The 20,488-nt window shown below is 37.8% G+C and overlaps 3 protein-coding genes across 3 annotated transcripts; 1 reads left to right on the forward strand and 2 right to left on the reverse strand.

The window, feature by feature from the left end:
* Positions 1–5,014: 5,014 nt before the first annotated feature.
* LOC108066675 (uncharacterized) lies at positions 5,015–6,694 on the reverse strand. The gene is made up of 2 exons (XM_017155276.3): positions 6,640–6,694; positions 5,015–6,082 (listed from the first exon to the last, which is right to left on the reverse strand). Exons 1-2 carry the CDS (start codon positions 6,644–6,646, stop codon positions 5,232–5,234), a joined length of 858 nt encoding a protein of 285 aa, XP_017010765.3. The 5' UTR covers positions 6,647–6,694; the 3' UTR covers positions 5,015–5,231.
* Positions 6,695–12,625: 5,931 nt separating this feature from the next.
* On the reverse strand, positions 12,626–13,868 carry LOC108066672 (uncharacterized). Its single transcript, XM_017155272.2, has 2 exons — positions 13,695–13,868; positions 12,626–13,372 (listed from the first exon to the last, which is right to left on the reverse strand). The coding sequence occupies exons 1-2, from the start codon at positions 13,866–13,868 to the stop codon at positions 12,626–12,628; spliced, it is 921 nt and encodes a 306-aa protein (XP_017010761.2).
* Positions 13,869–17,041: 3,173 nt separating this feature from the next.
* LOC108066678 (uncharacterized) lies at positions 17,042–18,540 on the forward strand. Its single transcript, XM_017155279.3, has 3 exons — positions 17,042–17,814; positions 18,217–18,389; positions 18,459–18,540. The coding sequence occupies exons 1-3, from the start codon at positions 17,042–17,044 to the stop codon at positions 18,530–18,532; spliced, it is 1,020 nt and encodes a 339-aa protein (XP_017010768.2). The 3' UTR covers positions 18,533–18,540.
* Positions 18,541–20,488: the final 1,948 nt, after the last annotated feature.

The following is a 20,488-nucleotide window of genomic DNA, read 5'->3' on the forward strand; positions in this document are numbered from 1 at the left end:
CTGTCGTGTTCGCAGCTCCTTTTAAAGCAACTCCGACGGCTAATTTCATTTGGCTGCAGTTTTGCCTGAAAGCAAAGAGGCGTCGTTGACAGACGGACACAAAAAGGGGGGGTGGTGGGAAGAAAAATTACACGGGGGTGTTGGCCAGAAGGGGGCGTTCACTGGAAAATCAGTTCCCCATTGTCATTTCCATCACTTTTACCCAGCACAATAGTTTTGGTCACGTTATCGTAATGATTTAATCATATCATGCAATTTTATCCAATTGATTTGCTGAAACTATATTGTCTTTTTATCATTTAGCTGCAGTGTTTGACTTTTTTATTTATTTAAATTTAAAAAGTGTTCAAAAATACATAAACGAAAAACTGAATTTACAATTTCATATATTTCTTAAGATCAATTAGATTTGCTTTAGATTTAAAATAAAACAGCAGGGACTGAATAATAGAGTTCTTTGAGACTTATTTTATTTTCAAAGGTCTACATAATAAAAATGCCAATTTACTTTTATTTTTGGTCTCGATCTTCATTTTGTAAGCGAAACATGGTTAATTTAAGAATTAGCAAAAAGCAGTCCTTTTTTATTTCATTTGGATTTTCCAAAACAAATGACTAAAAAATATTTTTAAAAAACGTACATAGTTTTAATATAAATCTTTTTCAAGAAACAGACGAAGAAGCCCTCTGGAACCCCTATCCTCATAATGGCTAATTTTCGAGAAATTTTCTCAGAGTGTACATGTAATATGGGCACTTGGGCAGCAGCACTTTTGGGCCACTTGTTTCTCGAAATTGAAAACCATGAGGCGCATTTAAAAAGATGAAGTGACAACTGGCATACTGATGACGACACACAGGCGGAGGGGTCGGGGGTTTAAAAGGGAACATAGGTCCAAGGGGAGTGGGGGTTGGGGGGGCGGAGGGGGTGGAGGTGCTGTAAGTGTGTGTGGAGCGTATAAATATAACAAGTGCCAAGCGAAATATGTACATAAATAAGCCAGCGCAAAGATATGTGAGGCAGATGCAGATACAGTGGTCATTCGCCTTGAAAGATACTTTAGAATCTGTTTTTCCAAAAGTTATCTATACAGAGCTACACGGAGAAAAAAACGGAACAATATGGAACTGATATTGTTTCATATCAATTTTTGCATAACAAAATGGTACAAAATCATATATTCGAAAATATCATTTTGATATGAAAACAGATGGGGCCAAAATTTATATGAAATAATACCCGATGGATGATTATTTTTGGTATTTTTCTTTTTTAATTGATCCTTTAAAGTATCAAAATTACATTAAAATTACGAAGTATTTTTTAAAATATTTTTGAAAACGGATTTATTAACTGAATTTTTATTGATGTAAATCCTTTGAGTTTCTTAAAAATATACTCAAAGATCTATTATATGGATATTATTTTTAGATTTTTAATTAAGTTTATTATGATTTTTTGCCGGATCATGGAAGATAGTCGAATATATTTAGCATTTCGAATGTCTTTCACATTTGGTGCTCCACTGTAGCCCTTTTGTCTATTATCGCCGTTTCTGTGTCTGTTTCTACCACTGCATTTTTGCATTTCTGCACTTCCAGCAGCTGCGACTAATTGTTGAAAGAAAAAAATGTATTAAATAAAAAAAATAGAACGGGATGAAGGGAGGGAAGGGACGAAGAGAAGAGAGGCAGAGCAGAAGAAGTGGGGACAAAAGCGGGCAGGATGCGAAGGACTTGTTCGCGCTGACTGCGAAAAGTGCAACAAACTTTGACAAAATAAAACGAAAATCCCGCCCAAAGGTGGGTCGGAAGAGTGGGCGTGGCAAGGGGGCGGCGAGCAAATGAAGCGCCCTTTTTGCAACTTCAAATCGCAAACCCACACAGCTGGAGATTCTCGCACACATGTGGAAAAACGCGACTTGCAAAAAAAGAAGAAAAAAATGAAGACTGCATTGAAATTGAAGCACTCTCATTAGGAAGAAGAAGCAGAAGTTGCAGCAGAAGAAGACGAGGAAGAAGAAGCTGAAACCGCAGCAAAAATAATACCAAGTTTTCGATGGCGTAGGCAAAAAAGAAAATGAAAAAGTTGGGCTTGTTTTAGGAAATGCAACAAATTGAATAAATTCGACTTTGAAGCACTAACTAAAAGCGTAATATAATTTAATTTTAAAGTAGGCTTTTGAAATTGAGATTTTAAAATATAAACTGTATATTGAGATCGAGCCCAAAAGGTATAATAAAAATATAAAAACTTCATAGGTGACGGAAAAAAAAACCGAAAATAATTAGGTTTTAAAATCGCATTTATTTAATTTCTAAATAAGGGTTTCAATCCTTTTGATAATTCTAAATTTCCGTTTCAGCGATAGAATTTTTATATTATTATTACTTTTTTTTTTTAAATTCACACTAGAAGTAAATAATATAGTTTTTTTTTAGGAAATGAAATATATAAATAGTTCTAAAAAAGGCCACGTATGCCAAACAAATATTTAAAATTTTACAATAAATCAGATCAACGAAATTAAAAATTGTTAACGCAACCTCATTTTTTTTACCTTATTTGCGGTTTGCACCGGCCAATTCTTCAAAAAGCATTAAATTTATTGAAGATTCAACAAAACTGAGAACTTTGACTTAATATTTTCCAATAAGTACACTGGTAAACAAGCAATATTTTGAAACAGCCACGTAGCTTACAAAAAAAAACAAAATCGAAAATGCCGCAATAAAGCAGAGATAATAAATATTACAATGCCTACGAACAGTTTCCCAAAAGTGATTAGTTTAGCGGTATATTTACTTGATTTGTTGTTGCGGCGGTGGATTCTTCTTCATTAATCATAGCTATCAGTGTGGGGCAACAACAATAACGACAACAACAACAACAACCGCCGTCTCTCTCTGTCCCTGTCACACGCACTCCTGTTGTTGTTGCTGTCTCGCTTTTCGAAAAGGAGTTGTTGCTACGTTGTTGTTGCTGCTTCTGCTATTATTATTATTGTTGTTTGCACTTGTTGTATTTTCGTCACACAATCAAACACACGCACACAATGTTGCACGTTGCGTGTGCTCTTCTTCTTCCCGCGCCGCTTCCTCTTCCGCCCCCTTTCGGCAGAAGAAGAATCGTAAACAAATGCAGCGCACCAACACTTCGTCACTCGACGGCACTCTTTTCAGTTTTGTTTGCAAAAAAATAATCCGAATTGCACTTTTCGCGACGACCGACAAACGTTTTTGTTGTTTGCGAGCAGAGTGTTCGAGGTGGAGAAACATTCGATGTTTTAAAATTGTCTATGTTTTTCGATGTTTTTGCCACAATCGATGATTTTTTGCCTCAATCGATGTTTTTGTCCCATCACCAAAAACGTAAGTGTCAAAACGTAAGCAAACGTAAGTGTCAGTTGTACGTAACGCCGGCTCACCGTCATTTACTCAGAGAGAGAGAGAGAGAGGGAGAGCGGCGATCGCTGTTAGAGGTGGAGAAACACCGATGTTTTTTGCCCCAATCGATGTTTTTGTTCATCACCAAGAAACGTAAGTGTCGAAACGTAAGCATTAACTCAGAGAGGAGAGAGTAACACGCCATCTACAACAGCTCTGTTACCACCACCAATGGATCGGAACACGGATAGGGGCTAAGCGGTGACTGCAACCGGCATGTCCATGAATTTGCTTTTCCGTAGATCTAAGCAAATTGTATAAGAAAAAAATATGTATTGCAACGGAATTTAAAAAAAACGAGGACGGAAGCTAACTTCGGCAAAAAATTTGGAAACATCGATGTTTCATCGGCGCCTCCACATCGATAGTCTGGCACAAGTAGGCTCCGATAGTTTTAGGCTTAAAAATAAATTGGAATGTGGTGGGTAACTCCGCTAAAATGGCAGAGCATCGCCTGGCCACGCCACCTATCGGGAAAGTGCGAAACGACAGAGATATTTTCATAGGTGGCGTTTATAAAGATGTATTTCTAAAGTGTATGTAAGTTTCTTCTTTCGCCTCATAGGTGACGCCAGTACACTTTAAAATATGGCAAAGTATATTTGATGGAGATATATAAAACTTTGATTGCGCATAACATTTTAATAAATGGTTCGATTTGAAAAATGTGTTCTACTTATCGTTAGGTATTTATAAACCCAACAAAATTGCCTTTATACAACTCCAAAATCTTTAAAAATGTGGGCGCCAGACCCTTTTTATAATCGTTAAATTTGCGCTGCGTAGGAAGCCCAAAAATATGTGTGGGTAATCCCAACTTTCTAGCTTTTGTAGCTGTTACATACTTTTACTCTACGAGTAACAGGTATAAAAAGCGTTTTATGAAATCTTTTGATAACCGCGATATCTGGCTGAGTTTTACGAGTACGCGAGTGCAAATAGTTAATTATGCTATAAGTAGACTTCAATTTATGGCCAGAAATCAACCGATTGTTGCCAATTGATAACCGATATGATAGCACAAAAAAACACACATATAAGTAGTACAAATTCCCGACATCCGCGATAGCTCGAAATTTCCATGACATCCACAGGGAGCCATTATCACCGAAATTCTTTATGAATGGGGGACTTTTTTCGATTACTAAGTTAAGATTACACCGAATCATGTCAATAGGGTATAAATAAATTTACATAACCTAATGACTAACATTTTTCAGTAAATTTAAACTAAATTGTGGGCTAAAAATCGTCTCAACCCATTTGATCTCTACTTTCTGATCTTTACATAATTATTATAATAAATAGGTAGTTATTAATATTCCGTTTAGAAGCATTTTTGTTTTAGTTTAAAAAAAGCTTTTTATTCTGGGATACAAAAAATTAAAAAAATTAGATCTTCTCTATATAATTATTATAATAAATAGTTATTAATATTCTGTTTTGAAACATTTTTGTTTTAGTTTAAAAAAAGTTTTTATTCGGGGATACAAAAAATTAAAAAAAAATTAGATCTTCTCTATATAATTATTATAATAAATAGTTATTAATATTCCGTTTAGAAGCATTTTTGTTTTAGTTTAAAAAAGTTTTTTATTCTGGGATACAAAAAATTAAAAAAAAAGGAAGTACAACTAAAGGCCCCCTTAGATCTTCTCTATATAATTATTCAAATAAATAGTTATTAATATTCCGTTTAGAAGCATTTTTGTTTTAATTTAAAAAAAGTTTTTATTCTGGGATACAAAAAATTGAAAAAAAAGGAAAGTACAGCTATAGGACCCCTAAATCCTCACCAGAACCTCGTAGTTCTCCAGACGCACCTCCTCGCCGCCGAAGGGGATGTAGATGCAGCCGTGCGAGGGATGGATCTTGCCCACGCTCAGGCTGTCGCAGTAGATGGCCCGGCCCACATAGAGGGCCTCCCCGTCGACATTCGGTCCGGAGGACAGGGCGCCGGGGGCCACGTTGCCATGGGAGGCGGGGACCCAACGGAAGCCGGATCCGGTGAGCACCTGGACATCGGTGAGCTCGTGCTCCGCCTGGGCGTAGGCGGCATAGGCCTTGCCCTTCGCGGGCACCACCTTGGCGGGCAGCAGGTCCCCGTTCCGGAAGACCCTGCCCACATAGATGGTATCCCCGTTGGAATCGTGGCCCGCCAGCAAAGCGCCGTCTGGGATATTCGTGGCCGTCGTGTCGATCCAACGCTCCGGCTGACTGAGCACCTCGTAGCTGAAGATCTTGACCTCATCCGAATCGTAGGGGATGTACAGGCAGCCGTGGGAGGGATGCACCTTGCCCACGGTCAGGCTGCCGGCATGATAGCCTCGGCCCGCGTACAAGTACTCCCCGTCGACATTGCGACCCACTTTGACGGCGCCCGGCGGCACCTCGCCGTTCTCCGCCGGCAGCCACTCGTAGTTGTAGCCGGAGAGGACCTCGTAGTTCTCCAGCTCGTGCTCCTCGCGCGCATACGCCACGTAGGCCTTGCCCTTGTTCGGGATCACCTTCGCCGGCAGCATGTCGTTGTGGAAGAAGGCGCGGCCCACGAAGATGGTGTCCCCGTCGGAATCGTGGCCAGCCACCACGGCGTTCGGCGGCACGACGCCGTTGCTAAAGTGCATCCACTTGTGGTCTAGGGGAAGTAGAATAATAAATTAAATAAATTGAAAAATGATTATAATTGTTAAAACAAATTTAAATTTAATATTTGGTTCATTGCTTTAAAAATTCACGTTTAAAACATGTGCTAAGAAAACTAGATGATTTCTTCTCACTTTTTTGAGAGCAACTGTTCTTGAAATCAAGAGTAAGGTGTTTCAAAGAAAGTTAATTTGAAAACATAATAATTAGGTATGATTTTTTAGATGAAACTAGAACGATGTTTAATAGCACTTTTAAAAAGAAAAATAAAACAGAAAAATATTATATTTTTAAAATTGTTTTAAATAAATAGCTTAAGAAAACCAAGCACAAGTTATAAAAAAAATGTAGGTAATTTCAAAGCACTAGGTACTTTTTAGTTAAATAAAAGTAAAAGTTTTTAGTGATATTTATTATTTAAATTTTACAATTCAGTCACAGAGTTTACCTATAAAAAGCATAGGTATAATAACAGCTTATGACAAGGGCCTTAAAATGATTAATTATCTGGCTGGTCAAATGGTTTCTTGTTAAGTTCGACTTGATTACCTGTCATTTTCTTGTCCGTTCTGCAGCAGCTCCGACTTCCAACTGAGGAGGTGGTCGGTTTAATGGTCTTTCCATGTTTCCGCCCGATGTCGTCGTCGATAGGGCTTATCGGGAACACACATGCCTCCCGATAAGGGACCCAACCTTCGGTGACTCAGATCTTGTAAAGCGCTTGTTAAAATTCCCAGCGATTGGCCAATTCGGCGAAAAATAGGGCTTAAAGGGCACTGATAATATTAGCATAGGAAATAAAAAAAAATAGTTGAAGTGTGTAAGAAAGTGTATTTTAAAAATAAATAAATAAAATAAATTATACGAATTTATTCCAAAAAAGTATACAAATATTTACGCGTATAGTTATTTATTTATTTTTAAATATTTACTTCACTGCTTTTTAATATATAAACAAAATATTATGTATACGCAACTCTTTAGTTTGAAATAGCAGTGTGACCATTTTTTTGTTGTATTTTTCGTGTGCCACCTTTCGAGTGGCCCACATCCTTATATCTCCATTTATCCAACCAATTTTCCCCCTTTGAACCATCGCAGGGAATCGCTTGATCCTTTATTTATCCCCCTTCCCCGCTTTCCCCTTCGGACTTTCTTGCATCCGCTTTTCCACTTTTCCGCATTTCCACTCGTCCACGCACTCCACTTATTTAGTGGTCGCTGGCTTTGCATTTCGTTCTCCTTTTGTTTTCCCACCATTGTTGCCTTTCAATGATTTTTCTTGTTTTCCCTTTCGAGTGGATCTCAGTTTTTGTTTGCGTTTTCGCCCATTTACAACTATTTGAACAAGGGATAAAAAGTGGGGAGCTCCCCACTGAAAAAGTTAAGGGGGGTCGTCGGTGAAATTGCTGTGCAACGTTTGCACCTGTTTTCAGTGGCTTGCCAATTCCAAGGGGGGTTTAAAGGAGGGTTGTTATTATTAAGCTTTGAGCGAGTTCCTGGGGATCCATCGGGCTTTCCCACGGTCTTTCTCCTCTCCCTTCAAGCAAACCAATTAGGAAGTCAAACTTGGCCTTTATGCCGGGTAAGTAAATAGCATTTTCGGAAATTTGTTGCTGCAGATTAAAATTCTTCAAATCAACTTAAAGGGTTTTTTGTGTTACTTTTTTGTAAAATGTAGTTAAACAATACTTTTTTGCGTCGGTTATTTCTATAATAAATCGTAACTGGTAATGGTCATAATGTTTTAATAAAAATAAGTCGAATGCATTTTTCTCGCTCACCTGTTCCCTTTACTCCTTACCAAGTTTTATACCATTTTTAGCCAATTTTTACCCCATTAGTTTCTCCCCCATTTCCCCGTTTAACCAACTTAATTTTGCCTAATACATTTTAATCATTTCCACAGTGCCCCGAACTAAATTCCCGCCTTCATTAACATTAACCCCTTGCTGCCCAGCCCATCTATCTGTCACGCTTTCCGCTCTCGATTCGCATCCGTCCGCCATTCTGCTTCTCCTTTTTTGCTTGGGCTTTTCTATACACTTGGTCACAAAAGTTAGTTCCCAATATTATCAGCAAATTGGGCTATTTTAAAAAATTACAGCTTTGTTTTTTCAGCTCTTTGAAATTTTTTGTTTTATTTTTGAATGCATTAGAGAATATTTGTTTTATAATTTTTACAATTTATTCTAGGAAAATACATTTATATTTTATATTTTAAATTATAGTTTCAAAATAATCTTTAATCAAATAGAAAAAATTTAAAAATCATGTCTTCAGCTCTTTAGAATTTGTTCTTTTATTTTTGCTTGCATTAGAGAATATTTATTTTATAATATATACAGTTTATTCTAGAAAAGTACATTTATATTTTTTATTTAAAATTTTAAATAATTTCTTCTTTAATCAGTTTAAGTTTATATTAATTAACAGTCATTTTATAACGAAACTATATCCCATTGAAAGTGAATTTTTGAGGAACTGTACTGTGTTCTCTTTTTCCCAATGACTTTTCTATTGCCGGGCCAGTTGCAGTCGCGGTTTCGCTTTTTGGCCACACAATGCGGCACTTTTTCGAGGGTAGCCAGGGGCGGCAGAAGGGGGTAGAAAGGGGGCAGGGGCCTTAAGGCTAAATGCATCCCGGGTTTTCGGGGGGGGCATGGCCCGGGGGTCAGACGCACACATATTCGCACTGTCTAGTCGGTCGCCGGTCACTCACGTTGGTCTGCGGTTGCGACGAGTCTGGCTTTGGGTTTAGGATCCTCCTCCCCCGACCTCCTCTGCCATATCGGCTAATGGATACACGAGCCCCCTTTGAACCCCGCCCACGAAAAACTAGAAACATCAACAAACCAAAGCCAACCAAAATGTAGAGCATTCAGTGGATTTAATGGTGCGTTGTGCCGTACTTTAAGAAGGTCCAGCTTTAAAATGCGGCCAGGGGCGCAGAAGGGGGGCTAGAAGCAGAGAGCACCTAATGGCAGTCATCTGGTAATACGTAATTAGGGGCGGAGTTTCAGCTGCAGCCACAGCTTAAAGTCTCATCAACGAGTCCGGCAATTTCAATTGTTGCCCAGGACTTTTTGCAATTGGCATAACCAATGAGGCGGCGGTTAAGGGGGGTTAAAGGGAGGTTTTAAAGGGGGGCTCTTAAGGGAGGCCGGAAATGCTGGGGAGTCACTAAGCTGCAGTGTGTGTAGCCTGGGCCATTTATGATTTGTGAAAAAGTTTCGTGGGCACCGAGGAGTGCGGTTTCATTACCAGTAACGCCCCCTCTACGTCCCTGTTTAACCCCCTTCTAGCCCCCCTTCAGCAGCAACTTTCATCCGCCAGCTGGGTGAATTAGTTGCAGGAAGTGGTTTAAGGACAGAACTATCGTGAATTCAAGCCCCATAATCAAAAATCGAAACATTTTGTAGATTTAAAGCCAGCTAAAGGTGTATAAATTTTCCATTTTATTTTTCAAAAAATAACAGCTTATGGTTGCCAATAAAAAATGTGTAGTAATATATAAATACATTTTTCAAACACCCTTTTAATCTTTTGGCCTAAAACAAATCATGGTGAACTCACTATTTACTTATTAGTTTTTTTATGGTTTTTTTTTAAATAATATTTTTAACGATTATCTTTTTAATATGTTCTCTATGACTCTTAATTTTAAGACCGGCTCAACATTTGGAAAATATGAATCCGTCGGTTAGCCTCTTGGCAGAGCTTGAGAAACCATTTTGCTGAGTTTGAGCAATACTGAAATGCTGTTGCACTGACTAATCGCCGCTTGAAAGGATCAAAATGCCGGCTGCCTTTTTGGAGGATCCACCAATCTCGGCACAAAAGGGAACTTTTAATTATACACCGCCCCGCCGGCCTGCATTCACTCTACTCTACCGCTTTTCCGGGCATATCCTGCCAGTTTCCATTTCCCGGCTCATTGCGAAACTTCTCAGCTCAACTTAAAAGGCAAGTGGGGGGTGGGAAAGTGGTAAAGTGGAGTGGAAAATCGGGTGGGGGATGTGGCATTTTACAGCTTGATTTCCATTTGCCCATAGAGCTCATTGTTTGTTTGCTGCCCTCTCTTGGCTTTTCCATGATTTTCCATGGCCAAGATTCAACTGGTGGCGGTTGAACAGAAATAAAGGATAATAATAATTTAATCTTTTTATTTTTTAAGCCAATAGGTTGGTTTATTTTGTTTTCAACTTAAAAAATTTAATGAAATTTAGTATATTACAATATTATTTATTTGAAAAAAATTGTTATAATAGGTTTTCTATTAATACTTAAAACATTTGATATATTAATGATTTATATAAGATTTAAATAAATTAATAATTATATTTATTGAAATAATATTTTTATTTTTTCAAATTATTTGCCATTCATTATACCCGTTACTCGTAGAGTAAAAGGGTATATTAGATTCGTGCAAAAGTATGTAACAGGTAGAAGGAAGCGTTTCCGACCCTATAAACTATATATATTCTTGATCAGGATCACTAGCCGAGTCGATCTAGCCATGTCCGTCTGTCCGTCTGTCCGTCTGTCTGTCCGTCTGTCCGTCTGTCTGTCTGTATGAACGCTGAGATCTCGGAAACTATAAAAGCTAGAAGATTGACATTTTGCATGCAGATCCTAGGAGTTCCTACGCAGCGCAAGTTTGTTTCAAAAGGGTGCCACGCCCCCTCTAACGCCCACAACCGCTTATATACGATTTTAAAAATTTCAATATTTCTAAAAAGTAAAAATGCAGTTTTATTGTGGTTATAAATGCCTATCGAAATGTAGAAGAAATTTTTTAAATCGGACCATACGTTAAAAAGTTACGGCGGATCAAAGTTTTTATCTCCCTCTTCTTCGCACTCCCTTTAGCTGAGTAACGGGTATCTGATAGTCGGGGCACCCGACTATAGCGTTCTCTCTTGTTTTGTTTTCTATTTAAGTAAAGCAGCTTTTATTTGTACCTCTAATTTTAAATTAATTCCTAATATATTCATATATTTTATTTGCCTATTAAGTAAACTAAATGTTATTTGTATCATTGTTATACCCGTTACTCGTAGAGTAAAAGGGTATATTAGATTCGTGCAAAAGTATGTAACAGCTAGAAGGAAGCGTTTCCGACCCCATAAAGTATATATATTCTTGATCAGGGGCACTAGCCGAGTCGATCTAGCCATGTCCGTCTGTCCGTCTGTCTGTCTGTCTGTCTGTCTGTCTGTCTGTCTGTCTGTCTGTCTGTCTGTCCGTCTGTATGAACGCTGAGATCTCAGAAACTACAAAAGCTAGGAGGTTGAGATTTCCCACACATATTCTTTGGCTTCCTACGCAGCGCAAGTTTATTTTAGCCGAGCGCCACGCCCTCTCTAACGCCCACAATCGCCCACTAACGATTTTAAAATGGGTCCTGCGCCCACATCTTTAAAGATTTCCGAGAAGTATAAATGCAATTTTGTTGTGTATATTTATACCTATCGAAATGTAGAAGACATTTTTCAAATCGGACGATTCATTAAAAAGTTATACGCAATCAAATCAATACGCAATTAGCTGAGTTACGATTATTAGTCGGGACACCAACCCGAGTACAGCGTTCGAACTCTCTTTAGCTGAGTGACGGGTATTAGATAGTCGGGACACCAACCCGACTATAGCGTTCTCTCTTGTTTTTGTTCTACAAATAAGCATATTTCCTGTAATTAGCCGAACTCCTCCTCCCATTTAAGACTCCCCCTTTCCCAACCTCCTTGTTAACCCTTTAACAACGTCAGTGGCAATAAAAGACAAGTTTATTGCCGGCACCCCCATGAATATTTGTCTTTGTAGCTCAACTTTTTGTCCCCAAGGAGCAATCGCCAAAATTGTGTTTCATTGTTGTTTATTTCTTTCGCAGCTAGTTTGTAGTTGTAGTAGTTCAAACGCAAAAAAAAGAAAAAGTTTAGAAATAAAAAAGGGATTAATACAGTTTACGGGAAAGTTTGGGGGTTAGGGTTCAAAAATTGGGTTCGCTTTCACATATGTGGCCCATATTGAGTACTTTTTGATGATTTGACACCCTAAGAAACTTCCTACTCTCACTTTGAGTTTATTCATTTCATTCCTTTTTTTCATTTCATTCGTATTGGAAATTGTATTATTTACGTAAGTTTGTTTTTTATTTCAATATTATCGCTCGGTTTTCAATGTCTTAAACATTTCTTTTAAACTTTCTACTCTGACTTTAAGTTTTGATCATTTGCTTTTCATTCCTTTTATTTATTTTATTCGAAATGGTATTATTATTATTTAGGTAATCTATTTTTCAAAATTTTCCCATGTTTTTTAATGTACTAAAATTATTTGATCAACTTTTTTGTAACATTTTGCCCGTAAAATATATAAGTGTATATTACAGTTTATTTATTTTCATTTAATTCACTTTATTCATTTCAATCGAATTTTGATTTAAATATTTTTTTCTTTACAAAATATTGCCAGTTAAATATATTAAAAAAAAACATTAAATTAAAACCACATTAGACGGAATTTGGTCTTAAAGCTGACCGCTCAGTTCGTCGTCGAAATCGGAGGTGGGTGGCGTGTCCTTCACATCCGCCCGCACAGTGTACTCCTTCTCGTTGACACTGTAGTAGATGTTGAAGTACCTGCCCGACTGGATCCTCATGGCTAAATAGCCGCTCTGTCCGAGATCCCTGGTGATCTTCTGGTACAACACATGGCCACTGCTCAGGATCACCCGCACCTCTTGCGAGCCATCGTCGTTTTTGCGGGCATTCTGCCGCAGGATCTGCACCAGCTGGGTTCTCAAAGGATTCGAAATGGGCTTCAGACCCGGCAGCTGGATGAGCGGCTCACAGCGGCAGCTCAGCTTCTGGGTGAGCGGACAGCTGGCCTGGGAATTGGGGGACGAGGCGACGGGAGCCGGGGCCACGGGCGATACAGCGCCCAGTCCCAGGTTGCCCAGATTGAGGCCACCCAGGGTGCCGAAGCCGCCGTTCAGACCGCCCAGACCCAAACCGCTGATCAGATTGGGCAGCCCGCCGACCCAGGTGCCGATTATGGGCAGATTCTGGCCAAAGCCGGGCAGCCAGCCGGACTGCGGCTGCTGACTCTGGGCATTCGAGTTGGAGGCCACGGGCGTCACCACGGTAATCGGCTGCAGGGGCTGCAGGGGCGGCAGTGGCAGCGGCTGCAGCGGGGGGTTCACATTTAGGCCGTCGAAGAAAATGGGAAATTGGCCACTGGAACCAGCCAGGCTGCTCTGGCCACCATTGGCAGTCTGAAAAATAATTTTTAGAATAAGTAATACATTTTTTAGATCAATTTTTAAGATTTTGAGTGGATTCCTATACCTATCGAAATGTAGAAAAGAATTTTAAAATCGGTCCATTCCCTAAAAAGTTATAGGCACTTAATGGCATGCAAGCATTGCAAGCAGTTTACTGCTTGCGTACCTTTATCTCCCTCGCACTCCCGTTAGTTTAGTAACGGATTTTCTCTCTTGTTTTAAATGTGTTTACAAAAAAACCTATTCAGATAAAATTACTTTTTTTTTCATTTTATAATATTTTTTAAAGATTAAATTGTAATTGTAAACTTACCAATTGTCGTTTGTCCCGGCGTTCCATTGACTCCACGGTCTCCACACCACTACTCTTGGGCTTTTCAGTTGTAGTGGGCATGGGTTCCCTGGTTCTTACTGTTGTTGGTGTGGTTAAGGCCAGTCCCACAGCTATGATAGCCATAAAGACGATTAAACTCAGTTTGCTGGCCATGTTTTCTATAAATTGTTTGTATATTTTTTCAAACAAAGTTTTCGGTTTCTTGCAATCTCTGGATTGTTCTTTATCAGACTTTGCTTGGACTCGCTTTGATGTTGGGATGAGATCCCCAACCACTTATATATGATTTTTGCGCTCTCATATCCTGTCATTTCATGAAGTTCGAGTGGGCAGTAAATGAAACCAGATTTGCCAAGAATCCAAATGGTGGTTAATAAAGAATTAATTGAAGAATACAAAAACTGGATTTGCTCGCACAGAATCTGGGTCAGCATTTAATAAACCCAAAGTACTTATTTATATATCCCAGCCAAGTTCGCTCGAAATTTTAAGGGACTTCAGTTTAAGACTTAAAGCCCAATTTAATGTGGACTTACATAAATGCACAATCATTCAATAGCCATACCTGCAGGTGTCCATTAATTTTCCAAACTTCTCCAATTAATTTACCCAGCAAATACAAATACAAACAATCAATAGCTTATTTTCGCCAGGACCATCTCAGCTATCTCCTATTGTTTTCAAAATCTCCCAAAATTAATACTTCACACAATGCACATTGCTTTCAGCTAGAAGCATTCGATTCAAGGCTGCTTTCAGGGCATTATTATTTATTGAGTGACAAACCATGGGGATTCCCTTGAAAAATAATGACACTTGTTGGATTTAATAAATATAAAAACACACTTGATTTATATATATTTTTTTTTATTATTTAATTTTTTTATTTTAACAATATTTTGTACTTTTTGTTTTCTTTAAGATTATGTATTATTATTATTTAAATGATAAGACATGGGGATTCAATTTAAAAATAATGGCAATTCTTGGATTCTACAAATATAAAAACACATTTGATTTATATATATTTTTTTATTATTTATAGGAATTTATACATTATATAAACATACATACCTATAATGAGCATACAGCTGTTGACAAATTGCCTGGGGGCTTTGCCATGTCCAGCGGCCAAAAAATCAAATCAAATTAAATTTGTGCCAACAAAAAAAAGAGAAGAAAAAAGGAAACCGGAAATATGAGGCAACGGGCAGAAAATGTTTCGTTTGCATGGAAATTTCTGTGTGAGATTTTCAATTTTCCCCGAACAGAGACGAAAAGGAAACTGTAAAGAACAAGTTGCTTGACAGCCGCTTGCTGTTGCGGACTCATAAATCAAAAAGTTTTTGACAAATTGCACATTAAAGACGCGTCTTTGGTTCAATTAAATAGAAATTGAATTAAATTATAAAGCTGGCCGCCCTTGAAAATGCGACAAAATTGAAGCGAAAAAAATAAAAACCAGAATGTGATAAAAAATAAGCTGCCAAAGTGAGTCAAAAACTGTAACCGGTTTGCCGGAAAGCAAGCTATAAAAATAATAATTTACAACGTCAAATATCTTTCACGGTTTATGGAAAAGAAACCGAAAAGACAGAGAAAAATCACAAGCAGAAATATAAGAAGAAATCCATGGCATCACCAGCCATGGAAAATCTCATTATAAATTACAAAAAAAAGGCAGTAAAGAAAACCACCGAGGACATAGAAAACCAAAATAAAAGAGAATTTAAATTAAAAGCTTTAAGTTACAAAATAAAAAACCTTTCTAAATAAAAATATTTTGAAGTAACTAAACCAATGAACTTTGATCACCCCTTGAACCAACAATACCCCAAACAAATACCCATTAGCACCTTTACGAGCTCGCACACAATATGGCGATTATAAAGATTTTAACAATCCTGCACCTCAGCTCCTCACCACTTCCCATTCAAATATTCATTTACCGATTTTCATCATCTTTCGGCATTACATGATCATCATGACGTGATGCATTTTAACCCTTGTGCGGTGAAGGGGGTTAATGTTTGCTTATGTTTATAATAAACTTTTTTTATTGTTAACATTTGTTGTTAAATTAACTTTGTTTGTTTAATTATTGATGAACTGAATTTTAGTCTTTTGGTCAAGAACACTTTTGGGTTCCCAGAAACAGTAATTAAATTTTTTTTTTTTTAAATTTTAACAAATGTTATTATTTTTATTTTTTTTATTATAAGCTTTAATTTTATAAAATTTTATAAAGTAATGCTAAGCTGATAGAAGGCAACGTTGCGTATGAGCAATGTTCTTCGTTGAACATTTTGGCCAATAAATATTTGATATCACTGTGCAACATTTTTAGGGTTATAAAATGTAACCGCAATTCTGATTTCATGGGCGAAAAGAACTCATCGAAATAAGCTAAAACCCATTTGGGTTTCTCTGGCTTAGCTCGCGTTTACCTATTATAGCGAGTTAAAGTTTTACATACAAAATTTATTTGTAACGGCCATATCTTGTGAACCGTTTAAAATTTCACTATCAAGTCTTCAGTGATTATGTAGCTATGAACCCAAGGAACTTAATTGACTAATGGCTATTGCGAAGACGTACACCTAGCGCGTTAAAAATCGAAAAATTAAGCAAATTTGTTTATTAACGCGCTAGGTATACTAGGTGCTAAGTGCGCAAGAGTCATTTGTCAATTTAGTTCCTTGGGTTAACTAGCTACATAATCACTGAAGACTTGATAGTGAAATTTTAATCGGTTCACAAGATATGGCCGTTACAAATAAATTTTGTATGTAAAACTTTAACTCGCTATAAAAGGTAAACGCGAACTAAGCCAGCGAAACCCAAATGGGTTTAAGCTTATTTCGATGAGTTCTTTCCGCCCATGAAATCAGAATTGCGGTTACATTTTTCATGTTGCACTGTGTATTTATTCTAAAAAAATAATAAAATATTCCCAATTTGGTATCTTGCTACACATTACTGCCTTTACTGCTAATTAAAGTACAATACAACATTTACTTAAAGGCTTAATATTAGGTCCACACTGTGTTCACACACTCAAGGGTTAAAAGCCCGCTTCGACTGCTTATTATTGGCCCAGCTCCAAAGTAGCCGGCTCAAAGCCAGCTTATTTGCCGTTCTGGCGCATAACGGTATAATATATATATATATATTCCAGATGTCTAAAGTGCAGCTGATAATGACGATGATGATTCAGTCAACTCGAATTCAGCTGCAGCGAGCGGGAGCGAGCCTTTGATTCGTATAAATACAAGTCCGGGCCTTTTGGCAGCGTGCAAAAGGCAAAAGGAAAAGCGCCCGCAGACATGTCATCAAACAGAATCCGGCTGCAACTGCTGCTGCTGGCGGCCACACTAATCCCCCTGCTGCAGGCCGGGATAGTTAGGGATCCTCCGTACTTGGATTCGGATTCGGATTCGGATTCGAATACGGACACCACCACCGCCCCCCTGGACCCGCAGGAGCAGCTGGAATCGGAATCGGAATCGGAATCGGAGACGGCAGCTCCTGAGTCCTCCGCTCAAGTGGATGGCCGACGCATCGACTGCAAATTGACTTTCGATGCGGCGACAATGGACTCGTTAGGCTGCCACAATGAGGGGGCGCGGCAGAGGTCGGGTAATAAGCCCGAGGAGGTGGCGGAAAATCCGGAATGGCAGCGCCACTTGAAGTCCCCGGACAGCCAGCCCATCTATGAATTACAATTGGTTGTTTGGCCCAGTGACATCGAGGATGGTGATGACTTTAGTCCGCCGCTGGCCACCACAACTAGCACCACTAGCACCACCCCGAGGACCACTAGCACCACTAGCACCACCCTGAAACCCACCCAAATTGGGACACCTATTGAGCAAATATGGCCATTGTACGAGGATCAATTGGTCGTATTTCCGCAAATGGACTTTGAAGAGGAGAATCTTGATTATTTCTTCGACGAAGTGCCACCGTCCACTTCACCGCCCACCACTGGGCGACCGGTGACCACCAGCCCCCATCCGACGGGCACGCCCACTCCCACGCCCATTTATGTGGTGCAAAACTATCATCTCATACACACCAACGGCACCGAGGAATACAAGTAAGTTGGCCAAAAGAAAATCAATTAAAATATAAAATTAAATACTTATATTAAATCCGATTTTTGGCAATTTTTGGTATAAACTAAACTAAACATTTTCTAAATTATTATAAAAAGTAGATTTATAAACTCTAGATTTATTTCTTTAAACATAGTTTTTTTTCGTTCCATCTAGATTATTTAATAAATTTTTAGCAATACGTTTTTAAGATATTTTAAATCCAATACAACAAGTAATCTTTTGGTTACATTAATAGTTAAATAGGTTTGAATAATTTTAACTAAACTAGTTTGAAACGCTTAGGATTAAATATATTTTTTTATTTTTAGAATTAATATTAGTTTTTATTTTAAAGTTTTTTTTTGCCCAACCTTAACTTAACCATTTTCTCCAAATCCCAGATTGGTGATGAGCAATGGGTTGGTGAACTACAAGAAGCTTTACACCAAGAAGGTGGGTGACCAGGTGGTCAACGTGCAGGAGGGCTACAACTCAGTGCCCATTCCAGGGCCCAAGAACCAAATCCAGACGCAGTACTTCATTGCCGACGAGCGGGGCTACAATGTCTATAGAAGTGAGTAGTCTGCCCGTCCAGGGTTGCCATCAATAGTGATTGTATATTCCACTTCCCCGCCCCCAACAGTCGAGCTGCACACCCATCAGCCAGGGTTGCCCAAACAATTGCATTACAAAGCCACAAAAGCGACCAATATGTGAGAGAGGATGAGCAGGATTTCCAAATGGCGGACACAGTGGCCTCAGCGCAATAAATAAACGAATATTTTTTTCTTTTTTTTTTAACTTATATTAGTTTATTAAGTTCTGAATAAATTTAAAAGAAAACTTGCGTTAATGTTTGTTAATTATATTTTCTTTACTGTATTTGTAATGGATTTCTTTAGTTTTTAAACTAGGCAAAAGGTATTTATTAAAAATAATTAGGTTCTGTTTCAAGACTATACGACAACAGGTTATTTTTTGTCTATCTGTTCTATAAAGTATTTTTTTATGAATTTGAGAAAAATATATATATTATGGAGCTGATTTATCTTAAATATGACTCTTTTAGTTTTTTTTAAGAACGCAAAAAATCTAGGCTAACAACCAAAGGTTAATGGTTGTTTCAGAAATCGTTTTTAGTTTTTATATAATGGCAAGTGATCTAAATAGTGAACGCATAGTTTTAATATAGACCTTATTATATTATTTACATAAGTATATCATTTTGGAAAACTATTAATTATATTATTGTTAAATAATATATCAAAAATGACTAAAACGGCCTTTTTTGTAAATTCTGTTATCCGATTCCATTTTAAAATTTTAGTTGTACAATCTCTTTTTTTGTTTTTCATTTATATTTCACATTTATTGTGACCCAATGTCCACTATGTCTGCGGCAAACGAATGGCGAAATAAAATGTAATGCCCACAAAATGATTTGCTGTATTTTTTTGTTTGTCGCTCTTGGTGTTATATATTATTTTTTTTGCTGTTTTTGCGATTGCTGGCAGTGGTGATCTGTCTATATGTATTTTGTTTTCACTATTTTTATTTCACCAGATTTCGGTTGTTGTTGCTTTGCCTGATTCCTATTCTATTTGCTGTTGCTTTCTCAATCGCAGTGTTGCTGATTGCCATCCTTGGTTGCTGCTGCTGCTGTTCATGTTGCTGCTGCACTGAGAGAAAAGACGAAAGTATTTAAAATCAAACTGTTTTTATTTAAATTGGTTTACTTGGAACCACAGTACCAAAGTTTTTGGTAAAGGACATATATAAAATGTCATATTTATTGTCTATCTAAACTAAGTAAATATTTGTTATATAAAAAAGGTGAGTATTGTTGATTTATCCATTTACCGATCCTTGAATCGATTTGGATTTTTCTGTGTGCTTGTTGTTTTGCCACTTGAAAACCCCTGGGCAGTTGTGGGTTAAGGGCTGGGGTAAGGGGGCAAGGATGATGCTGATGATGCCATTTAGATGCATATCAAAGCATTTCACTTTTGCCCAATCCTTTTGGCATTTTTGCATATGTATGTATTTATTTATTTATTTATTTTGTTTATTTACTTTCTTGCCTTCTGCCGCCGCTGCTGGCAATGTCTTTGTTGTTTCTTTCAATTGTAGTTTATGGATTTTCTTTGCCTCGATTCGTTTCTTTCCTCGCCCTATAAACTCTTGAATTTCCCCTGTTTGTTGTTTATGCCGCAAAGTTTTCTTGGTCCTTGGGTGTCAGCCTGTTGGCAGCTGTGCAAAGTTTTTTGGGTCTTGGGTCTTATGATTATTTAAATTCATGTTCGACCTTACTTACTTTATAGGCCCGAATCCCGAATGCGAATCCCGAATCCCAATGATTTTCACTAAATATGTATTTAAAAGAAAGAAAGGCTCCAAGGGCTTGCAATTAAATCGAACACGAATTTTCCATTCTTATCATCTGTAACTGTGTTTCGCCCCATTTACTGTAAATTGAGAAACTATTTATACTAAGGGTGTTCGGGCGGGGTGAGGACGTCTCTCTGCACTTCGTCTATTTTTAACCCTTTAATGGAAACTTGTAGTTGGATTAAAGGCAGGTATTTTGGTATTTTTTGTTATTGTAAATGATTTTTTAAACCCCCTTTAAATGGTTTAATTTAAAATATAAAACTAGTAATATTTATAGAACTT

Source organism: Drosophila takahashii, chromosome X (genome assembly GCF_030179915.1).
Source record: "Drosophila takahashii strain IR98-3 E-12201 chromosome X, DtakHiC1v2, whole genome shotgun sequence".
NCBI lineage: Eukaryota > Metazoa > Arthropoda > Insecta > Diptera > Drosophilidae > Drosophila > Drosophila takahashii.